General features: G+C 38.1%; 2 protein-coding genes across 2 annotated transcripts in view; one reads left to right on the top strand and one right to left on the bottom strand.

Moving 5' to 3' along the window:
* The window catches only part of LOC135413765 (uncharacterized), a 64,578-nt gene extending 52,876 nt beyond the window's left edge, over positions 1-11,702 (bottom strand). Inside the window, exons 1-9 of the mRNA XM_064653905.1 lie at positions 11,557-11,702; positions 9,458-10,017; positions 9,144-9,244; positions 8,716-8,785; positions 7,486-7,616; positions 5,748-5,836; positions 3,209-3,308; positions 1,849-1,892; positions 692-769 (exon numbers count right to left, since the gene is read on the bottom strand). Of these exons, the coding sequence (XP_064509975.1) occupies positions 692-769; positions 1,849-1,892; positions 3,209-3,308; positions 5,748-5,836; positions 7,486-7,616; positions 8,716-8,785; positions 9,144-9,244; positions 9,458-10,017; positions 11,557-11,702 (1,319 nt within the window). The remainder of the gene's footprint in view (positions 1-691; positions 770-1,848; positions 1,893-3,208; positions 3,309-5,747; positions 5,837-7,485; positions 7,617-8,715; positions 8,786-9,143; positions 9,245-9,457; positions 10,018-11,556) is intronic.
* A 6,504-nt stretch (positions 11,703-18,206) lies between these two features.
* Positions 18,207-23,533, top strand: FGG (fibrinogen gamma chain). Its single transcript, XM_064652297.1, has 10 exons — positions 18,207-18,360; positions 18,452-18,496; positions 18,926-19,109; positions 19,213-19,306; positions 20,272-20,402; positions 21,044-21,177; positions 21,306-21,490; positions 22,224-22,501; positions 22,782-22,948; positions 23,312-23,533. Exons 1-10 carry the CDS (start codon positions 18,286-18,288, stop codon positions 23,324-23,326), a joined length of 1,308 nt encoding a protein of 435 aa, XP_064508367.1. The 5' UTR covers positions 18,207-18,285; the 3' UTR covers positions 23,327-23,533.

The following is a 23,533-nucleotide window of genomic DNA, read 5'->3' as shown; positions in this document are numbered from 1 at the left end:
CCCAAGAAATACAGGAATAAACTGGAACCAGAACCACTTGCCTTTGCAAAAATGTATTTCCCAACTACTTTTAAACACAGGCTGGTCAAAAGCAGGTTCCATCAGCAGGCAGAAGGACACACCTACATGAAAGTCTAATTCAATAGGTCTGAAGACAAGATACACGTAAGTTTTTGAAAGAACTGACTATTCAACACATTTGAATGGTGGTGATCAGGTTATACAGCAGGACAGGACTATGGCATATATTCATTCCTACCACAGCAAATTATATAAAACTTGTCACTGACCAGTAGGCAACTCTGACCTAACTAAAGACTAATATAACAGCATCCAAAATATCGATATTGTCTTTTTCATTACAGTCACACCTGACAGTCAACAATATATCTTTTCAGAAAGCAGATGACAACAAAGGAAATAGTCTGAAATAGGAAAAAATAATCAAAGGGCTAATTTTTTTTTCAAAATTTACTGAAGTTAACAAAAGAAAGACCCCTGTTGACCGAAAAGGAAAACTGCACTAGGAAGAACAGACCATGTAGAAAAGTTGAGGCAGCAAAATATCAAGAGGCCCATATTGCCTCCCCCAAAAGAGTAAGGTAGAAACAGTTCTCATAGCACAGATATAAGTAGGAAACCTCATCTTTGGTCCACTACAAACATGGATACTGATGTCAAGATTACCTACCAGTCGGGTACTGTGTGCCAATCAGTGAATATTCCACCTGTACACTGAGCACCACATTCAATGAGATGACCTGCAAGACTGGGATAATGGCATTCAAATAACTAAATATTCTGTAAAATCAAGTTTCACAAATCCAGCTTTAAAATATAATGGCACAAAGGAAATAAAGGTAAATAACAGAACATGCTACTTTTCCGTCCATAAGCATCTAATGCAATCATAAATTACACATTAAACATAATAAGGGATTTTGAAAGAGCAATATAAGTAGTTGAAAGGACTAACCTTTACATGAAGAATTTTCCTGCAAAAAATAACCTAAAAGATTATCTAACACCTAAAACCAAGTTTCCCTGGTCATTTCAAGAAGTCTTGATCTATATTCAGTATCTTAAGTAGTCTGTGTGTAACTAAATATGCAAAGCTCATTTTTAAATCAAGAGATAAAAGATCTCACTTCTAATGTGAAGCAGAGAATGTGTTATGATTATGTATTACTATTTTCAAATTTTGATTGCGACATAAATACTCAACAGAATTATGGGGAAAAGCTTCATCTCTCTGTGGAGCCAGTGTTTCTCTCCACATTTATTATTCTCAAGGAGGTTCTAGCACACTGGTATTCTCAGGCTATCTAGGTAGTTATTTTTTTATGGACTTCAACTCAGATAGATGACGAAGAATGTTAAATTAGATGACAGAATTTTATCCTGTGCTTTCTGCATCGGATTCCTTACCCTAGGACTACAACTAGGGTTTGTAAGTAGGAATACTGACATTGAGCTTCTGCAAAACCATACAGGGACCTGCCACCATCCCAACTATCAGCAGTGATTGCCCACCAGAAAAAGCTGGGAATCACTGGTCTGTACTGTAAGATTTCATCTCTTGACACCAAATGAACAGGAAGTTAAGCCGTTAAATAAAATCATTCAACCCTTTCCTCCTTTTGTTATTTTAAGCGGGTTCCAGAATGATGTTTCTATAATTTCAATTCCAAGCAAGAATACTGAGTCTTAAAAAAGAACCCAAAACCTAACAAAAACATTAAATTAATTCAATGATAATACAAAACATCACTAAGTGCTGAAAAAGTTGGTATCTTGACATTGTGATATGAAATACAAATTTATCCAATTTCTTTTTATATCATTTACCTTCCTGCAGCTAGCAAGTCGTATTCATCCCTATTCCAGCCAAACTAGAAGAAAAATACAAGTATTTTAAATATATGAAAGTTTCATAGAGTACAGAAAACTGCACACAGCCCATTCGCTGCTTTCAGTAGCAATGTATGGGATATATTTTTACTTAACTGTAGAAATCTAAATAATAATTGGCAGGTGTTGTACATGGATTTGAGTTCCTATACAGCATATTATCAAAAACGTCTGTTTTACTTCCTCTTACTGATACACACAAGAAAATACAAACTCTTAAAAGTCATACCCTCTTAAAAAAAATTGGAAGTGCAACATTCATATTATTCAAAACCTGCACAACTCAGAGGTTTAAAGATCTAGTACTTATCTTGTGTCACAGAAACAAACCCCTTTTCAATTTTTGAAAATTGTCAGTTCCTGGAGTACTACTAGTCATCCTTGAAAACTAGAAGTATGCTTTCTGTTTAACTAGAAATTTTAACTAGAATGTTTTCCTGAAGTTCAACCCAGTGCAAGTAATAGAGTAAGTTTCTTATTTAGCCCTTTGCAGAAATCTCCCCAAAAACCTTTCAATAAATTAGATGAGGTCTCTCTGGAGTAGATAATACACACTGACAATTGTTATTTTCAGAATGTAAACAGCTAGGAATAAAGTAACAAGTTATAATGGCAATAATAAATAGCAGAATTTAACTCTAGATTAGGCAAGGTTTGACATGCATGAAGAGTATGATGTTTTAGAAAGCATATTTGTAACTAGACACTAACACATAGCCTCATATTTTTTTTTAAATATGCACCAAAAGAAAGTTTCCATATTTCAATGTGTGATCATTCACAAAAATTCATGAAAATCTATTAAAAATACTTCAAAAACTACACATCTCGCTGGTATAATTTGTTGAATTTCAAGGAGCTCGAGAAATGCTGCATTGAACTTGACTACTCAAAACAAAACCAGTGTTTTAGAACTCTCATGTGCTCCCCCCTCCAACCCAAAATGAACTCTACTATCGACACCTTGGGGTAAAGAAAAATATACTTGTTTCTTAATCTTGAACACGAAATGTTAAAGAAGCAGGAGGGGGAAAGAGTGAAATAGTGCTGAAACAGAGTAAGACTTCCTTAACTGAAATTTTTCCAGCCTCACAGTATACAAGTTAAAATATCCCTGCTATATTTTTAGGAGAAGTGAAAGCTAGCATCTTTTCATGAACCTAAGAAAAAAATACAGACACTCATTACTTTTAATTTAGTATCTACATTTTCACAAGGAACAAAAATTGACTAACAATGACTGGTGAATATTGATTCACCTATATTAATTATCATATGGAAATTAACTTGTACTTACAGAATGAATGAGTGGTCCTAATACAATCCCACTGTCAACACATCTACCCGTCACAACAATATCAGCTCCAAGGTCTAGAGCCCTGCTGATTGGTCTTGCACTAAAGATGATAAAACACAACAGTAAGTACTTCGACATTTTAAAGCATTTCCTGCCACACACAGGTTAAAAATCACTTAAAAATCCCCTAGGAAGTCAATAAAATCAACTTTAACAACTAATTTGTCACTGTGTATATACAAGACTATTTTAAAGAGCAGTCATGAGAACACTATCGAATTCAGGTACCCAAATAACATAACTGAAACACTTGTCTTGATGCTTATAAAAACTGTCTTAAAGAAAGTGCATAGAGGGACACTTCTGTTATCAATTACAGAAAATAGTGTTTTTCAGAGATTCATTACTCATCTCATTTGTAGATGAGTGTAAAAAGATGAATATTCTTTACAGAGAAAGCTTGGTGACTTTGCCCTCCAATTTTAAACCTTTCAGATCAATTTAGCTAAGTGCTTCCAGAACTTGCAGTATCGATCGACTTCAAGAGCACTGTGCTGTCATTATTTTTGAAGAAATTCTGGCAACAGATTTTAGAGACTGATCAGGTAAGAGTCATCCCACTCAAAATTAGTCAGGCCTAAAAATATTCACCCAGGTGAACTACTCAAGTTTATACACCTCAGTGAGCAAGCCTTGACCAGACTGCACAGGTCCTGGCTTCTGAATCCGTGCTATCTGCTGGATCCTTCTATTCTTCGTGAAATAGGCAGCTTAAAAAAATAAAACAATCCACGTGTGCCTTGAAGAACAAAGCCAAGAGATTTTTTTTTTCTACAGTTTCTATAGATTTAGCCCCGATTTTGTCAAGGGATAGAGATAAGTTAGAAGACACCAAAGTCCTCTAAGTGATGTAAACATAAAATGTACTTCCCTTCCCCCCCCCCCCCAGTGCTACATAAACCAAAGGATACTAGCTAGAACCACAAGCAAATATAAAGCATACAGAAACAATTCACATCTTTGGGCACAGTGTTAACTAACAGGTAAAAAGGAAAAATGGGGTTTCTGCACACATACAGGACACTGATAGACAAACTGCATAACTGCATTTAAAAAGCAGTAAAAGCCATTTGGCTTATACTGTCAAAAATATAAGAGTTCACAGAATTCCTAATAGCCCAAAGGAAAAGGGACAGAAGAAACACTTCAGAACCAATAAGCAAATGAAAATTTTTCTGATGGAGTTTACACACTTGAAACAAGAATCAAAGTGTAAACATCATCAAATTTAGAGAATTAACAGTGCACCATCTACAGAAATTACAGATTTCACCCAATGCACTCTCATGCTGACTTGTTTTAAAGGCATATATAAACTTATTATTTGCTTTATGAATAAACATCCACTGCTGATGGTGTCAAAGGAAAATGTAATTTAGGAAACCACTAATTTAGGAGGCTGGTAATAGCTTTACGTTGCAACACAACTGAGATTAAGTCCTCCGTAAAGAAACACCACTTTTATTAGAAAACCAAAGTGAGAGTCTGCTGTTCTGTTAAGGAAGCAGAGACAGAGGTAACAGCTTTTTTAAATCCAGCAACAACAGAAAACATAAAGATTAATTAAAAAAGACTAATTGTTAAAAGGTTCTTATTTTACAGAGGAAAAACACGTTAGGCACAGCCATCCACTGCTATCTGTCAATGATGCATTCTAGAAAGTGCAATGATAACGACAAAAGAGACAGCACACCAGTTTTTACATTAAGATTAATACCAAAGAGGGGGGACTGTGCACAGTTTAGAAAAACACCAAGCATAAATACAGAAGGGATGATATTTATGAGTAACATGGAGGACAGAAAAGCAAAAACAGGACCATACAGATTATCAGCTGTAAGAGATGCACTTGACCATTGTCCCTCTTCTCAGTCTTTTCCCTTTGATAGATCTGATTGATTCATCTGAAGTTGATGGTGACAATAAAAGTGCAACTGTTAACAAACAGGTAGCCAGAACACTTGCTTTTAGAGATATACTGAAAGCCTTTAATATCACGATGGAGGCAAGGGAGATCTTTCAAAACAGTGATTCCTGAAAAGCCAGTTTCCAAAACTTCAACAGCGCAAAGCCTGACACACACTAATGGAACCTCCTACAGCACTCCGAGTATGTCCCAGTACTTGAAATCCTCAGTTGCACTTCTCTAGTGCTAACATCATAAAATACTCCATGCTGCAACAGAATACACAGCACATGAAAAAGCATTTTTGTGATTGTTGTAATTCAACTAAAACTGTTTTGGCTTGAACTAAAACCTGAGCATTCACAGATGATGTAGTGCTAAAGAGTTGTAAATTCCAAGGTTGTAAATTAAAATCTATTTACAAGTTACAATTTTTTTTTTCTGGTTGCTTGAATAATTCAAAGGTGAACCTCATACACTAGTTAGTTCTAACTGCAAAGTAAAACAAATTCACGTACTCAATTAGTTAAAACTGTTTGTCCATAATAAATAAAACCTGATAAAATAACTCACCCAAGATATACATTCATGCTGTGAATATTCTCTGGAAATGGTTTGCCACTCTCTAAATCAGTGATACCAGCTCCTTTTAAGTTCTCTTTCTGTTAGAAAAAAAAACAGAACACCAAATCTATGAGTATTTTGAAGTTTCTACTGTAAGCCTTTTATTAGTATCAAACAACAGATCCACTCCACAGCAACTCCAAGCAAAGTATAATTATTCAAATTACCAACAATACAAATCAGTTGAATGGTTAAAAGCCTTAGACACACTTTTAACCATAACTTTTCCAGCATGCAGAAAACTAAGTCAGTCTTCGAAGTATGCTAGTTCATTCACAGATGATCAAATACAATGAACTGGTATATTCTCTAGTCTTTTAAACTGTCTTTAATTGCTGTAGGATTTATTAAATCAACTCCTGCAAGCAGAAATGTGTCTGCCACACCTGAAATGTGTCATGGCCAGAGAACAAGGCTGATCCTGCAGCTTCTCGTGATACTTCAAAGAGGTTGTGTTTTCAGAAAAGTAGGGGGGGTGTTTTTGACCGTGCATTATTAGGCAGCCTGGCAGTCCAGTGGATGGAGGGAACAATGACTGCATAGACACAACATATAATACTAGTTTACAGGTGGGATCTGCAATGTCAAAAAAAAAAACAACCTTCCACTCTGAATTAATTTGGTGTTCTATGTTAATGACTTAAACCCTCCAAACCACAAATAATATATCCTAGTATAGTTTAGCATATTTGGTATCAACAGTAAAAGTTGCCTGTAGTCAGTAAAAGCTGTCTCTTTTTTGTTCCTGTAAGCTATGTGCTGACAACAGCATAGAAAATAATGCATTTCAGATCAGACATGTTCATAACAAGCTCAAATAATGACCACTTCACTGTTGTACCAGTAATGAAATTCTGGAAAGCAGACAGTAATTTTAGTAGGGCAGAAGTTTCTTAAAAGAAAGTCCAAGCACCACACATAATTTGCAAATAAGGAATCTTACTTGACCATCTTCCACATTCAATAGCATGCAAGGAGTAACAGATCCTAAGCAGATAAATAATTTTCCAAGTTACAGGCAGAGATTTAACCATAGTGCAAACCTCTCCCCTCTTAACCACTATCAAGATATAAACCGTTTTCCCAGTACCTTTTCAGGTAAGACCAACATTTTTTTGGAGACTTCATAAATAAAGTGTAACTCTTTAAGTCAAAAAATCCCATATGTTTCATCTTTCAATTTTATTTTTTTTTTAATATTTAAACTTCAGTCTTCCCACTTAATATTACCCTAATGGCTGTAAACTAGTTACTTAAAAACAGAAAAACCAGCTACCTGTAAACAAAGGAACATCAGGAAATCCATGTAAATTACTAAAAAGAAGCTAGAAGGGATATATTTGAATGCATGGTAACAACACCATATTTAGAAGATTTAACATGCAGGATTAGTTAGTTTAGACAGAAGCAATACGTAACAGCACATACTAGCTTCTCCTGAACATCAGGCAGACCTTATATCATATTCACAGTTTGCTTCAAAAATCTAAATAGCAGATCCACAAGCAGACCCACCCCCATCCCATACCAAACATAAGATGCGCCAAGAATTGTTTTCACGCATTAAGAAAATTAAGAAACAACTTCCAGATACTTTTAATAGTAGACTACTGCAATAAGGATACACAAAATAAGTTCCCATGCTATACAGACTAATGCTACTAAGGCTTAAGACAAAGCAGAATACCTCACTCATTAGATCATCTCCAGCAACAACAGCTATTTTCAAATCAACATCTGCTTTCTTTGCCACATCCTGAAGGGCAGCTGCACAAGCAAGTGGATTAATTCCACCAGCATTACTGATGACACGAATACCTTATATTAAAAAAAAAAAGAAGGTAAATTCCAAAGGCAGCACCATCACCTATATTTTAAAAACCTTAAGTGTGCTGAAACGTAAGCAAGGTATCATCTTGTAAGGTGGCAGATATCTAATCAAGTAAAATACTAAGATCACATTAAAATATGAACCCCATTTAACCTGTCAAATAATCACTAAAAGCCAGTACAAAATTGTTTACAGAAAAATAATTATTATAGATATTTCTCATCTTTCCTTTATGCATGGAAGGAGAAAAATGACCAAGACACATACAGAAGCAGAAAGACAGTATAAAAAAATCTCCTATAGGAACAGTATTGGACACCGGTCATTCAAACATCCATGCTCCGCAAACAGCTGCATTTTAGTAGAAATGTGCATCTAACTAAAAATTCTGTACAGTTAGCAAGGCATTACGTTCTCAGAAGTAATTCCCTTTCTTCTCTCAAACTCAGAAAGCTGTGAAGCTGTACTAAGGTAAACAAGCAAAAAAGTGATCAGAAAGTGGTACTGTAAAATTACACTGAAAACGTCTAGATCTCATGCTTCAACAAAGATCTGTAAAGCAATCTTCAATTTACAAACTAAAGCCACAGTAAAAAATTTGTGAAAATATATGTATATATTTATAATGATAGCAAACATTTTAAATTAGCCCAATTTAAACTTCACCATCAGACCTGTAACTCAAATCTATTACCATGTGATTTTTCATAGTTATCTTAGAATGGTTTGGGTTGGAAGAGACCTTAAAGATGATGTAGTTTAAGCCCCCTGCCATAGGCAGGGACACCTTCCACTAGACCAGGTTGCTCAGAGCCCCAGCCAACACTTCCAGGGACAGGACATCCACAACTTCTCTGGGCAACCTGTTCCAGTGCCCCTCCACACAGTAAAGACTTTCTTCTTAATACAGAATCTAAATCTACCCTTCCTTCAGCTTAAGGACATCCCTCCTTGTTCCATCACTACATGGCCTTGTAAAAACTCCCTCTCCAACTCTCCTGTGGTACCCTGTACAGACTGTCTCAGCCTATCGTCATAAGCAGGTGAAGTTAATTAACATACAAACTCATACAAACAATAGCATACCTTTCCTGTGAATATCTTTTATATACGGAGCCATGGTAGTGGTGACAAAATCCGGAGTGTAACCTAAAACCTGAAAAAATTAAGAGCTATAACCATCTCTTAGGGGTAGGTCAACCCAAGCCCTTTCCTTGCTTAACAGGGAAAACAGGGAAGAACAACCACCTCTCAAAATGCTCGGACAATACGAGCATTAAGCCATGTCATACAATGCCATAAAATGACATGACTTTTACTATATGAAACCGAGTAGATGAAAATAAATATATACACACAAGTAAGAAGTATATGAAAGGAATCGTATCACCGTAACCAGACATGTCTTAAGCAGACGCCGGGTGCGAGTTGGGCTGAAGGGAGAGGTCGGGAAATACCGGAGCGCCCGCCCCAGCCAAGCCCGGCACGCTGCGGCTCGCACCGACTCTACTTACGGGAGACCGGGCCCTGGCGGCCGTCAGCAGCGACATGGTGATCTCGGACAGGTAATCGAAGACGAGGAAATCCAGCTTCCCTCCGTACAGCAGCTGCGGCACTGTCGGGCAAGGCAGAGCGGGCTTTCAGCACCGCGGCACCCCCGGCGCGCCCCGCCCGCCCCGGCCCGGCGCTTACGCAACGGGGCTGTTTGTGCCGCCCGCAGCCAGCGCCGCCCGCCCGCCCCGCCAGCCCCCGACCCCGGCCACAGCCCCCGCCGGCTCTTCCCGCAGCCCCCCGGTAGCCGCTGCCGCCGGCGGCCCCGCCGCCACACCTGCGGCCGCCGTGTCGCCCCAGAAGCCCGAGGCGCAGCCGATGCGCACGGCGGCGCCCGCCGGGGGCTCGCAGCCCGCGCTGCGCCGGCGGCTCCAGCGGGGCGGGCGGACGGCGGCCCCCAGGAGCCGCGGCCCCCGCGGCCCCAGCAGCGCGGCGCAGCTCATGGTGGCGGCGGGCAGCAGCGCGGGCACCGCCCCGGCCGCGGCCGACCAACAGAGCGCCGGGGAGGAGCCGGGGAGGGGCCGGAGGCCTGCGCAAGCGGCTGGAGAAAGGGGCGGGAGAAAGTCTATAAATCCTGGGCGTGCCGGGCAAAGTGATTGGAGCTGTGGGAGTGCAGCTGGGCTTGGGTAGCCTGGGTGAAAGCTGGCCAGCAGTGGCGGGGCGAGCCTAGGGCGTGCACAGTCGGGCCTTCGGCTTTGGTTTGGGTTGTATCCTGGCCTAGGCCAGACATGGATCAATGGCAGGAGGGTGCCGGGCTGTCGCATCAATGGCAGGAGGTGCTGCCCCGAGGGCACCCGTGTCACTACCGAAGCAACAGGCGGTGTGTAGGGGGATAACCTTAAAAGTGGAAACGCCCTTCAGGTTGTGATAACTTCCAGAGCATGTCAGCTTGATTATGAAATCTTTATGTAACCCTCTCCTAAATACGAAATATGTTTATTAAAAAGTGAGGCTTTCTGTGGGAGTGCATGTCTCCGTTCTGACAGGACAGGTTTCTCAGGTTCTGCGTTGAATTTCTAGTCTGTGGGCATGAGATAAGTGTCACCAACCTAGGAACTTGTGCCGTAATATGGGAGGAACGGTTTTGCGATCAGAAGTCGGAACTGGAGGGCTGTGTCCGAACGTCTCCACTGGAGGCTAATCACGTATCGGTACTTAGAGCTACTCCCTGTCTGACATGAACTGAAGTCACATGAAGGACTATGACTGATTCAGTCTTACGTACTAATTCGATGCAATAATAGCCAGGCCTCCCTTAACACATGCATTTATATTTCATGAATTATCTCTTGCAAATGATACAATAATAAAATCTGATGTCTTTGCAGGAGTGCTGAAAAATACAATGTTTGGTGCAACATTGACAATACTATGTACGTGATGACGAGAGGGGGTTTAGTGATGTAAGAAGTAACCATGTTGAAAACAAATAAATAAGTACTTTTGAAAATTGTTGATGAAACTTCGGTTAGGCTAAATTCAAATTGCAATTAGAAATAATGCAGTTGAGAGAAGATAGAAAATAGTCATGCTGGGATCTTAGAATTTAGTTCTGTATTTAGTGAGGTACAATGTTTTCCTATTGCAAAAAAAGGCTTTAAGGACCGTCTTCCAGCATTCTTAGTGCCACTAAGAACGCTAGAAGTGATGAACAATTTCTGTCCTAAGTTATTAAAGAGGCAGAACCAAAGAGGTCACAGAGAAAGAAAATTTGGTTCCCTACACATAGCAAGGATCTAACTTTTGATTATTAAATTATTAAATACTTAATTATTATGTTGAAATTTTGCAAGGTTTGAGTCCTTATAAACTAGTAAACATCCAAATAATCATGGGGGGCAGGGGGGAACATGTTATGTATGCATAGTTTACTCCAGCTTTGTCCTAAATATATGTAATAAATAGATATAATAAATATATGTGTTATTACTTTAGCTTTATCCTAAATATATATTTATTGTAGCTCCTTAAAGTAAACTTTGAAGCAAGAACCTGAAGAGAGAACTGTCTGGTATAAAATATTCAGCTATCAGTATAGACATAAAGATAGATACTTTCTGTAGTTAAATTTTTAAAGTGTCTTTCATGTGTGTTTCTATACAGAATACTTTGCAGTAAGATTCCAACATATTGCAGTATAGCAAGAAACATGGCTAATCCTCAGCAAATCATGCAATGGTCTCAAATCCTGTGGTGAAATTCAAATGCAGTTTACCTTGGCTGAGATACTGTAACAAACATGCTGCAGTCCTCACATCTGTGCTTTGAATACACATTAAAAAGAAATGCCCCTGACAAACAGAATCATTTATAACCTATGAGTGTAAGTAAAACTTCCACTGAAATGTCTTGGGCCAAGATTTCATGCTGCCCAACTGAATTTCTGGACGTTGGAAGACCTGGCTGCTCACACCCAGTGACCCAGAGGCCGGTAGATGGCTGTGTTTCACCTCTGTCGGCAGCCGCCTCGCCTGCAAAAACAACCTCTGGCCGCAGAAGGTGCCGTCGGCTCCTACCAGCATCCTCTGTGCTGCACCAGGCAGAGAGGCAAATGTGTGCGTTTCACCCCATTTGGACTAACAGAGCATTTTATCTATATTAAGATATAAATATTCACATGCACATGTGTACATTGGTAGAACAGTCTTGTAATATAGAGGAGTGCTTTATTCTTTTCATTTCTTTCAAGTATTGTCATAGCATGGATTTTGAAAGCGACTGCTCATGGTTCTGTGAAGGACTGGATCTTGCTTTGTCAGAAACCATTTCAATGCCCTTATGGAACCTTAAATACAGTTTTAGCAAATTTGCATATGGATGTTGATATGTGTGAGAAAGAATTAATATCCAATGTGTATAAAATACTAAGACACACCTATTAGTTGATCTGCCAAAAACAAGAGGAAAGGATTTAGGATTGTTTCTATTATTTGCAATGGTGCACTGATGAAGGGATCAAAGCCTGTATTCTATTGGTTCCCCCAGCAGTTTTGTTTCTTGCACAATTTAGACTTGTCCAAAAGTAAGTAAGTAGGCTATTTTATAAGCTTGTTGAGATTCCAATAAAATAATCTATTTTTCGCAATAGTAGTTTATTCACTACCTCTATTCTCTCAGCTTGATTATTCAAATTATTTTTTTAAAGACTGAGTTTTCATTATCATCATCATTCCATCATGAGCAGTAATGATTAGCTCAGAGCCTATAATTTCATACATGAGGTTAGGATTGTTTTGATGAAAATAGAGGCAAATTATTTAGAGGTTATTTTCCAGGTAGGCTTGGGAGGCGATGTTCTGTCATGGTCAAGTCTTAATTTTAAGATTTTGGGCTTTATATGATTTTACAGATTTTAGGAATAGTTTATTGCTCTTTGAGGACATCAGATGGCGCTGTGTGGTTGTCAGTGAAGCCCGAAAGAAACTACAATCAGTAACAAGCCTATGTGAAATTCATACACAGAGTTGCTAGTGAAAAACGTGACTGTATTTGTGGTCTATATGGGGGATATGGGTCCACAATAATAGCTGCCATAACTCAATCACGGGATAGGAATCCATTGCTTAATGTACAGCTTTTAAGAGTAAGCCAGTTTCTGAATTCCTCTCATAAGCTGTGAGAAGAAAGGGGGGGAGAGGGGGGAAATCTGGATTTAATTTTTATGCTGGAGAAAGAAAAAGGCTACAAAGTAAAAAAAAAAAAAAAATTAAAGAGGATAATTTTCTCCTGTTGATGGTTCAAATGATCAGCCTGAGATTCGATTTCCTTCAGTGACCCTAAATACTTATATTTACTTTTAATAGGCTAGTGGCATTAATGTTTCATACATAGGCCTGCACTTCTCTCCCTGTAAACAGGTTTGTGCACCATCATGGAGCACAGATGTAGTGTAAAATAAATGTGAAATTCATTTTTCTGCTTCAATCATCCAGAATTAGTATCACTCAGGCCTAATTTTGGAAGTCACAGAAGACAACACAGAGTACATTTTTCCAAAGCAAATATACTTTCCATTATATTTCTAGGATTTTTCTGACAGTCAGGCTTCCTCTGATTGCTTAAAAAGGTACAAGCAAAGTATTTCACAGGCTGGGGGTTTATTGTGAAATATATTACATTTTTGCTATGTTTCTTTTAATGTCATTGTAAATAAGTTCCTGTTCAAACAATAGTTTCAGCATATATTTTAGTTTATTGAAGTAGGCTTTAGTTTATTGAGGCTCTGTCCTCTCAACTAATTACAAAATATTCAGCAAATATTTGAATTTACTACTTATCTCAGTCCCACAAATTGGTGCATTTCTTTGTTTAACAAATGGAGTTCACTGTTCTTGCCCTCAAGGTAAAGTATACACTGCAATCTCTCCTCTGCAGACAGTCTGAATACCAGCCTTTCCTAAGTGAATCAACAGTTGAAAATGATCTCTGTAAATCAGTAAAGGGAGAGAATTTGCCATGTTACATGTAATACCCCTATTTAAGGCACAAACAACTCAAAGCTCAATAATGATACCTCACTGAACCCAAAACATGGTTTAGGGTTTTGTAGTAATTTAGTACATTTTTATCACTTTGAAGTATAACATCCTATGCTCTGGGACTCAGAAAAACCTGTCAACAACCTGCCTTGTTGACAAAACAACAAAATGAGTTATCTTCTGAACCATATTGACCGCATTCCTTTATATCACGTTCCTGGGTTTTTTAGATATATGTCCTCTCCTAATACTTTAAGTTTTGAATGAAGTTTAAATAAAATCTTAAATGTATGAAATTAAGTAAATGCTAAGGAGAAACACTATAAAATTTTTCAAAAATAAGATAATAGCTCTTTCAAAGCATCAAACATCTGGCTTATGGATATGAAGTATTTTCAGGAGTACTATGAAGTGCCTTGATTTTTGGCCTTTTAAATTGTTAAATATTTTTTAAAATTTGTCTGCAATAATATTTGAAGACAAAATAAGAACTATGTGTTAAAGCAATAATCCTTGATTATTCTGTGTGGAAATCAAAAGATCTTTTAGGTTGTTATATTATCTACAAAAAGTGCTGACTTTTAGCAGTCACAAATCAATGTAACCTCCATGTTTTGATTTCAGAAAATGCATTATCCCATAATTATTAAAGAATGCACTCTAAAATGAGTGAAAGTACCTTTTCTGTATTCACAGTGTGCATGCAGCAAAATGCCCCATAAATTCTTTCAAAATGGAAAGCTCTGGCTGACATGAAATACATACATTTCTTACTTTTCCTCTCTCACTTTTCAAAGAAATAACTATTTCCAGCCAGTATTTGAGCTGTGGCATAGTGAGTACCTGTACTGGTGTCACAGGTGAAAAGAAATTAAAGTCTCTTCCATGAAGAGCCATTGATTTTTGTTGACTCAGTTCAGGAAGGGTGGGGAAGAAGTGTGTCGCACAGAGTGGACTATCCAATTGGCAAAAATGTTGTGATTTACCTTTTGCCCAAGTTTTGAGTATTGAAAGAGAAAGATCAGCTACAAAACCTTTTTGTTTTTCATTTTCACTTTCGTACTGTTGGCTTTTTAGCACACCATCAGCATAACTTCAATACTAGACAACTTGTTAGCTGTTTCTGTTTCTCATCCTAATTGTCACTCACTCATTGATTGACCTAGCAAAGGGGTTTTGCCCACTAATCTGTTTAAGTTAGTAGTAGTACAAGCAGGGTGATGCATATTGATGATGGATTGCAAAGCAGAGTAGAGGTTTTTTTTCAATATTTATTATTTGGTATTTTTCTATATTTATTTTTGATGTTTGTTTTTAAATGGGAAAATTAACTGTGGGAGCATCTAAAAAAAATGCAAGTTCAAGTCAAGTCCACTGAACACTTTAGGTTAAACAGTAATAAAACCCCATTGAAAATGTTAAAATATGTCACTACAGAATTTCTGAAATATTGTAGACTGGTTTTTCAGATTAGATTCTTAAGGCATGTAAGTATGAGTTTAAAAAACAGCTGTTTTTCCAAGACAGCCATAAGGATATAATGATATTCAGAAACTAATTTACAAACAAAAGCATATTTCTTTTGATTCATTTTTCTGAGGAAAGGTTTTCTATGAATACTGGGAAGGTGTTGGATAGAGTCCCGGTGGCTTTATGACAAAAATACTAATCAATATTGAGTTGAAAAAAGCTCTTTTAAACAAGTAATGATTTACCTTTACTATCTTCTCAAAAATATATTGCAAGAAAAAAGTAAACTGAGTTTGAGAACTCTTATTTCCACCTGTGCTACACAAATTGTTCCTCATGTGCTAACAAAGCAGCAAATAGACTTACTGGAAATAAAACACTGGCCAGAAAATCAACATGGTTAAATTATGTTGGACACGTCTCAGGGTACAACTAGGTCTCTAGCACATTTATTTGGTAAATGGGTCAGCTGTTTTGCAGCCAGAACACATCAAGACAAAATGTCATGTAAGGGAGGAAAAGTACTACGTACTCATTCTTCGAAGAAAACATGTTGTTTTCAACTTAATGAAAAGCAGGAATAAAATATTTCTAAATAATGAATGGTGTAACCAGAGAAGAAAAGAAAAGGAAGCAAATATATGAAAGGATTAATTATTTAAAGCTAAATCATGACCATGTACTTAGTAAAGCAAGCACAAATTTCTTGAGGTTCAGGTATCTACATCTTCTGCTAAGTAGTACCAGTGTTTGCAACCATAAATACAGCTAAGTAGAACTTACAAATGCAATGTGCAGATATTTGGTAATCATTAAGGCAATGTTGAAAATTGATTCCTTCATGAATATAAATATATACAGAGATAATTTTGTGCAACACAAGCACACAATTTAAAATTTGGGTTTTCTATTCCTCACTCATTTTTAGGGATAATGGTCCTTTTGCTTTGTCTGCCCAATTAGCCAACTATCTTGAACATTGAAACTCTATTTATACATGGATATTATTTCATTACAACCATTCTCATGGTTTAATTCTAAAAGCTCAGGCTTTTTATCTCAAGATCAACTAGGCTATTACTGCCAGAGTTGACTGTTGTCATCTTTTCTGCCTCTTGAAGTTCTTGCCCAGAAACACAAGACAAATTTTTTCATTTTCTGTAACCAAATATTCTTCTGACAGAATTTCAAGCCTATATGTACTGTTATTAGTGACAACAGGGAAAGGGGTGTTCTTTACTCTGTTAAAGGCTGAGGGATACCTGAATTGTGTTATGTGGTTCACCTAATTGCGTCACGGACAGCACGTGCCCATCTGCACTCTTCAGTGTACATCTGCGGTTAAAGCTGGGCCAGTTATCTTACAAAGTTCATACCAGCCATCTACTCATTCTGTATTGTCATATCTAAGGGAATCCTGCTGGTGCACAGCCTCTGACATTGTACCTCCAGGACCCTGTGGACCCATGTGTCATGACCTGCAAAGAAGCAGCAAAGCAAGCTCAATGTATGAGCAGCAGTGGCAAGGAGGTTCACTGGTAGTTTCCTGAGTCGATGTTAACACCGTCAATGAAGAAACAAGAAAAAACACAAAAGCAGGTAGACTTTTACCCAGTTTTAATTTACTTTATTTTCACTCTTTAAGAAACAGAACTAACCACATAAAAGGTGGAATCATGTTCTCTCTGTATTAGTATTGTCAACAGAAGCACATTCTGCACAGGACTCTGGAGGGTAATACCAGATTTGGAAGGGCAAACTTATAGCATTAGTCATCTTCTGAAAAATACTTTTGGCAGCCTGGCAGCTAACTCACTGGTCATCAGTACAGCTACTGGAAAGCTGACTCTCCCATGAACACTGCTTCAGCTTCACGGAAGTGTCACATCAGTTGGATTTTTAGCATCATGAATACTCATATCTCCTTCTGGCAATATCTTCGAACATGATTGGAACATTCTGTTTGACCTAATGTGACCAGATAAAAAAGGATATACAGGTCAGGAACTCTCCATGTTTCAGGGCATAATTTGATGTAATTTTGTAATAATCTGGTTTATATGGAATGCTTTTGTCTGTGTTTTAAGTACCTATTAAGCAAAGTTGAAGTATTGATCCTGCTGTACAAAGGTGAAATCATTTGCCTGAAATCACAAAGCTGACCCCAGTAACAAAAGATCTAGCAGTGAGCCCCAGTCCCACCATTCTTTTCATCATTTGGTCAAACGTGTAATGAAGTCAAAAGCCTCATTCAACATTGTCTCATCACGCATGATGCTGTACAGGCACAAAATCCAGCTTTCTCTGGAGAAGCCACAGCCTGGAGACCAGGTGCAGGGCATGAGTGGAAAGGTATGATTGCTGTTAATACAGATAGCACATACTGAAACAATTTGCCTGGGACAAAGCCCGTAGCAGAAAAGGGGGCCTGTCACCAGTCTTCTAGCAATATTGAATAAGGCAGATTCCAACAAACTAAGTTCCCCAATAAGAAAGCATTGACCAAAGTCATTGAAATGGACTCCTTGTGTTGAAGGGTAGGGAATATTTGTGCTTTCATTGTCTGTGACAAATAACCACAGGCTTCTTTGCAGATATGCCACTGTCCAGCAACTTCATGCTTTTCTCTTCCTCAGTTTTGTCATCCACAGAATAGGGAAAATTATGTTGAGTCTCTTTGCAAAGCACATTGAGATCTGTGGCAGAGAAGTGCTACATAACCACAAAACAGTGTTTATTGTTAGGCTACAGTTGTTGCACATAATTCAAATGGCTACTGTGGCTTTTCCTTGTACTATTTGAGTGAAATTCTGCCAGGCCCTGTCGTGAAGCCGTGTGTGTTTCCTTATGCTTGTGTTACTGGATGTAGCATCTCAATGCCTTGTTCCACTTTCCTGCCTCCCCTGAGGCCTGTCTGGAGCAGAGATCAAGTGGGTAAGTGGGAAACAGGTTCTGAAAATGGGAGGAGTAAGAGAGGTGTGCAAATTCTGGGAATCCACCTCAAAACCCTACCCCACCTCTTCCCACCACCTCCCAGTGCCCGCCCCTAGCTTCAGCCTGCCTCCTTAAACTGCTGCCACCCTGTGCTGGGTTGAACATTTTCAGCTGCTGGCTGCACAACTGCACAGAGCAGCTGTCAGCACCTGGTGGGACAGACATGATGGGGCTGAGGTTACACAGCTGGACTCCCCTGGGGTGTCTCCTCTCCCTGCTCTTTTGTACCAGCATGGCGGTAAGTGAAGAGAGAGTGTTAGAAAACATGTTAGCACAGAAAACGCTGTCAGAAAAAATCCACTGAAAATGGTCTTCTTTCTTCTCTTCAGTACGTTGCTACCATAGACAACTGCTGCATATTGGATGATCGATTTGTAAGTACCTGAAAAATTTTCTTATATCTTAAGAGTGTAATTAAAGCTTTCCTATGCTGATTATTAACTACCATTGTCACTTGAACCTTGTTGTTTTCAATACTTATTAAGTGTGCTGTGCTTAAACCTGTTATTTATTAATAGCAATGTACACTTGGTAAAAACGTATGGGAGGCTGCGCTGTGGATGAAAGCACATATCCAGAAGATGCTACAAAAGTAATAGCATGCACTGTTTTCTTGCTATGTATGCACATAGCATGAAAGTAAACTGCCTCTGTAAATACAAATACAGCAGAGTGGCAAATTCCTGTTCTTTTTTATCCACTATCATTTGTGTCAGCAGTGCAGGAAAGTTCCTCTGCCCAAATATTCTGCTCTCCTTTCTTTGGTCCCAAAACATTGCCAACTATTATTCTTTCTTCTTTAGGGTAGCTTCTGCCCAACAACCTGTGGCATTGCAGATTTCTTTAATAAATACCATGTCACTGTGGATAATGAACTGCAGGAAATGGAGAGAATTTTGCAGCAAATTTCTAACTCCACAGTGACAGCAGAACATCTGATTCAGCACATCCAAGGCCTCTATCCTTCTGAGAAGCAGACATTACCAAGTGAGAATATAGAAATAACTGCACAATTGAAAAATATAATTTAAGTTGTTTTCCTTTTAAGTTGCATAATTGCAATTATTTTATACCTTTGTCTGTTTTACAGATTCGATTGATGCTCTTACTCAAAAGTCCAGGAAAATAATTGAAGAAATTATCAGATATGAAAACACTATATTGTCTCATGAAAATACTATACAGTAGGTATCTTTCACTTTTTATGTTTTTGACAATACAAATTGTTTTATTTCTGTTCTTTTATCAAGTGCCACCATGGCTCTCTCAGAAATGTTTTTTTGTGCTGACATGGACAGTTTTGCTCACACTGTCATCAGTAGCTGCCTAGCAAGGCACAGGAGGATCAAGAGGATCTGACACTGAATTCTCTGCTCATCTGCATGATCTGTTAATTGTGCAAGAAGTGCAAGATAAGAATGCCATGAAGCCTGGCAATATTTCTATTTATGTTTCTTTTGCTGTAGCAGCTACCCCTACATTTTTTTTTCATGATCTTTGGAGGTCATGACTTCGTGCTGTAATGCAGAGTGTGTGGAATATTTATACAATCATTCATTCTGACCAATTTTTCTGCATATATCCATGAAAATCAGCTCAGTTACATTGTTATAAATCATAATTAACTTTAAACTCATTAGTAGTCTGTTCTACATTGACATTGAAAATAAAATTGAAAACATCATTAATATTTTTAAATCTTAAGGATATGTTTTTTGACCTGAATGTAAAAAATCTCCACTTCTATACCATTATGTCAGATTGTTTAGGCATTCTGACACTTACAGCAGTTTATTTACAGAACTCATGTTTTACAAATACATCCATAATTAAAGAGGAATAGTTTATCATTTACTTTAGGAGAGCAAAGTAAAACTCTCCATAGAGTTATATTCATACATTAATAACTAGTTGGAGTTTTGGTGATTAGAGTCAAGTTTTGCATGTGGTTTTGAGTAAGGTTAAGCATGTGCTTTCCAATTTTGGCTAGTTTCCTTAACTTTAAATATCAGTGATAATAGAGGCACCCCCTTTTGCAGGGGTGCATGTAGCAGCATGCTAGATATATGAGGCGTGTGTACAGGGAAATGTGTATTACATATTCAGAAACAGAGGAGTCAACAGCCCATTTTTATGTCTTTCTGTCCAGACAATTGACAGATATACATATACTGAACAGCAACAGGATCACACAGCTGAAAGAGAAGATTACCCAGCTTGAGTTACAGTGTCAGGAGCCATGCCGAGACAGGGTTGAAATACAGGAGACAAGTGGAAGAGGTATGCAAAATGCTTCATAGATGGTGGAGAGTTAATTCAGTTACAAATGCCGCCGATTGATGTCACAGCAATGAGTTATTTGTAATCTTTTGGGCCATAGATTTCTGCAAAGATATATAAAATGTCAAGTTATAAAGCTGGTGCTTGGATAAATGTCAGTGGCAAGTAGACACTCTGCAAACAAGGCATTCAGATGGGACACAGTTCTTCCGTGGCCTTTTTAGCCAAAATACCATTGTCCCAAAATGTATGCTAAATGTAAGTAGACTTTCCATGGAGAAACAGAAGATAACTCATTATCACATTTCTACTGAGTAACACAGGAAAAAAAATTATTCCATTAGTTCCAAAAGTGTCCTTTTTTGTTGCTATAAAAATTAATGCAATGACTATGTTTTACATTTAAGTTGCTTAAGCTCTATGTGAGACTAAATTCATCTTCATCTTACACAAGTCCTGGGATGCTCAATAAGATTTTTTATGGCAGTGACATTAAAGTATGTGGACTAAATAGCTAACTTTGCAACAATGGCATTTAGATTAATTGTATTTCTTGCGCTAAGAAAGTTAGAATATAAAATATATGTGAGGACAGAATTGTAGCTAGATTAATCATGATCCTTTGAATATCTTTACTTCAGATTGCCAAGACATTGCAAATAAAGGTGCCAGGAAAAGTGGTCTTTACTTTATCAAGCCTCAGAAAGCCAAGCAGCCATTCCTAGTCTACTGTGAGATTGACTCATATGGCAATGGCTGGACAGTATTACAAAGGGTATGTCTCTTATGTATTATTACTATCAGCAAGCTTATTGCATCGGCACAGATTTATTTACCTACATAAGATACATATATTTTTGACTGAGGTTTTTATTTCTGGTTTTGGTGGTTTTTTCCCCCCAGAGACTGGATGGGAGTGAGGACTTCACCAAAAATTGGGTTCAGTACAAGGAAGGATTTGGACACCTGTCTCCAGATGACACCACTGAGTTCTGGCTGGGCAATGAGAAGATACATTTAATAACTACACAGTCTACTCTGCCTTACACCTTACGAATAGAACTGGAGGACTGGAGTGGCAAAAAAGGGTATTTGCTCATGATGCTTTTGAAAATGACAGCTTAAAACCTACTGCTCCCACTGCTGCATCAGTTTGTACAGCTTTGAAGAAATTACAAGCCCTTAGACCTGCTAACATGCGTAGGACACTGCTTTGGCTCCTGAACTTAGAGCTGTGACAGCAGTCACTGTGGGACTTGTTGCCAGGCACACGTGCATGTCTGAAGGCCACATGCTGTCAGCACTCATTTATTAGGCAGAAGGAATATGTTTCTTCTCTTCAAGTTTCTTCGAGTCTTATGGGCTACATGACAGTTATAAGTCCCTAACAAATGAACTGTTCTGTTCTATTCTTTTATTTTCTATTCTATGTATTCCTTTCTCCTGGAGGACTTATTGTCCTTGCTATTTCTGGAGACATCCGCTCCTTCCACCAAGATATTTCTCGTGACCTAAGTAAGCCTCAGCATTACAAACCTGGGAGATGTAGATATATGTGTGTGTGTGTGAGTGTTTTTATAATGTAGATATTTCATACATCAGTGAAGACTAATAGTCAGAAAACATGTCTGGTACTGGAGTACAAAAGTTGGTCGGATGTATGTCATTGAACTGAGATCCACAATCACATAAACCCAATTCCTTTTAAAAAGCTAGGATGTAATAAATGCCTTTTCTGCAGTTCTAACACCTATGCATTTTCCATTTGTGCATGACTCGGAATGCAGCATGCTCATAGTCACCATTCTCCTTTGTTTACAGCACTGCTGACTATGCTGTATTCAAAGTGGGAAGTGAAGAAGATAAATATCGACTGACTTATGCCTACTTTCTTGGTGGTGAAGCCGGGGATGCCTTTGATGGTTATGATTTTGGAGATGACCCAAGTGATAAATCCTTCACCTATCATAATGGCATGCAGTTCAGTACCTATGATAATGACAATGATAAATATGATGGCAACTGTGCTGAGCAAGATGGATCTGGATGGTGGATGAATAGATGTCATGCTGGCCACCTCAATGGCAAATATTATACAGGTGAAGTGTCTTCTAAATACTTATAATCCAGGACACTGCATTTTAGTGGCAAAGAAAAATCCAAAGCTGGCAATAACTGTTAACACCAGCAGTAGGAACTCTCCATCCCAAAGTGGTAGAATCCATCCTGAGGGAAGCAAACTAGGAGGACAAAGGCAGTGAACAGGGCCTGTTAGCACGCCCAGGGGTGCCATGGAAGTGTTAGTACCAGAAACATGTATGGGCACATTAACTATTTTAGAAAGCAACTAACTGTTTTACTCCAACTGATATTTTTTAGGTGGTGTGTACACAGCACAAGATGCTGGTCCATCTGGATTTGACAATGGCATTATCTGGGCAACCTGGCGTGACCGGTGGTACTCCATGAAGAAATCTGCAATGAAAATCATCCCATTCAACAGACTGTCAGTAGATGGACAGCAGCACAATCTAGGCACCAAACAGGTTCGACCACAGGGCTGAGGAGATAATTAAAATAATAACAGAACATAGTGATCATTTCAAACACTGAGCATGGACAGCTGAAGTGTTAAGCCCACTTATGGAAGTTGGCTTTGTTTACCATTTTGTCACAGAAATACTTGTACTTCGATTTTAGTATACTTTTAACATTACTGTTTCTTTTAACAGATAAATAAATGGATAGTCTCATGATCAGAAATAATCCCTTGCCCTTACGTGTTTTAAATGTTACATTTTTAATTTTGAACTAGTATAACAATGTATGAACACTATCAACACGTCATCATAGCCTTATGTATGTCTTTCTTTAGAAGAACATTAAAATACTCTTTTCTTCTGTTGTAGGTTGGAGATGCGTAAAGGACAATTTCACAAAGGCCAATCTGAACAGGGAAAGCAAATCTTTTTTCTCCTAGACACTGAACTTACTTAACATTACAGTTTTGACTATAAAAAAACGTTGACTGTAAGACACCCAAACCTCTTCCCCGAGTGGTGCTTACCTCTGTGGATGGTTATTTTATTTCTGTACACATTCTCAATAAATTTTTGATTATTACAAAAAAA

This window comes from Pseudopipra pipra, chromosome 4 (assembly GCF_036250125.1).
Source record: "Pseudopipra pipra isolate bDixPip1 chromosome 4, bDixPip1.hap1, whole genome shotgun sequence".
Classification (NCBI taxonomy): Eukaryota; Metazoa; Chordata; class Aves; order Passeriformes; family Pipridae; genus Pseudopipra; species Pseudopipra pipra.
Note: the sequence above shows the minus strand (reverse complement) of the source record. Positions and strands in the feature narration are given on the sequence as shown.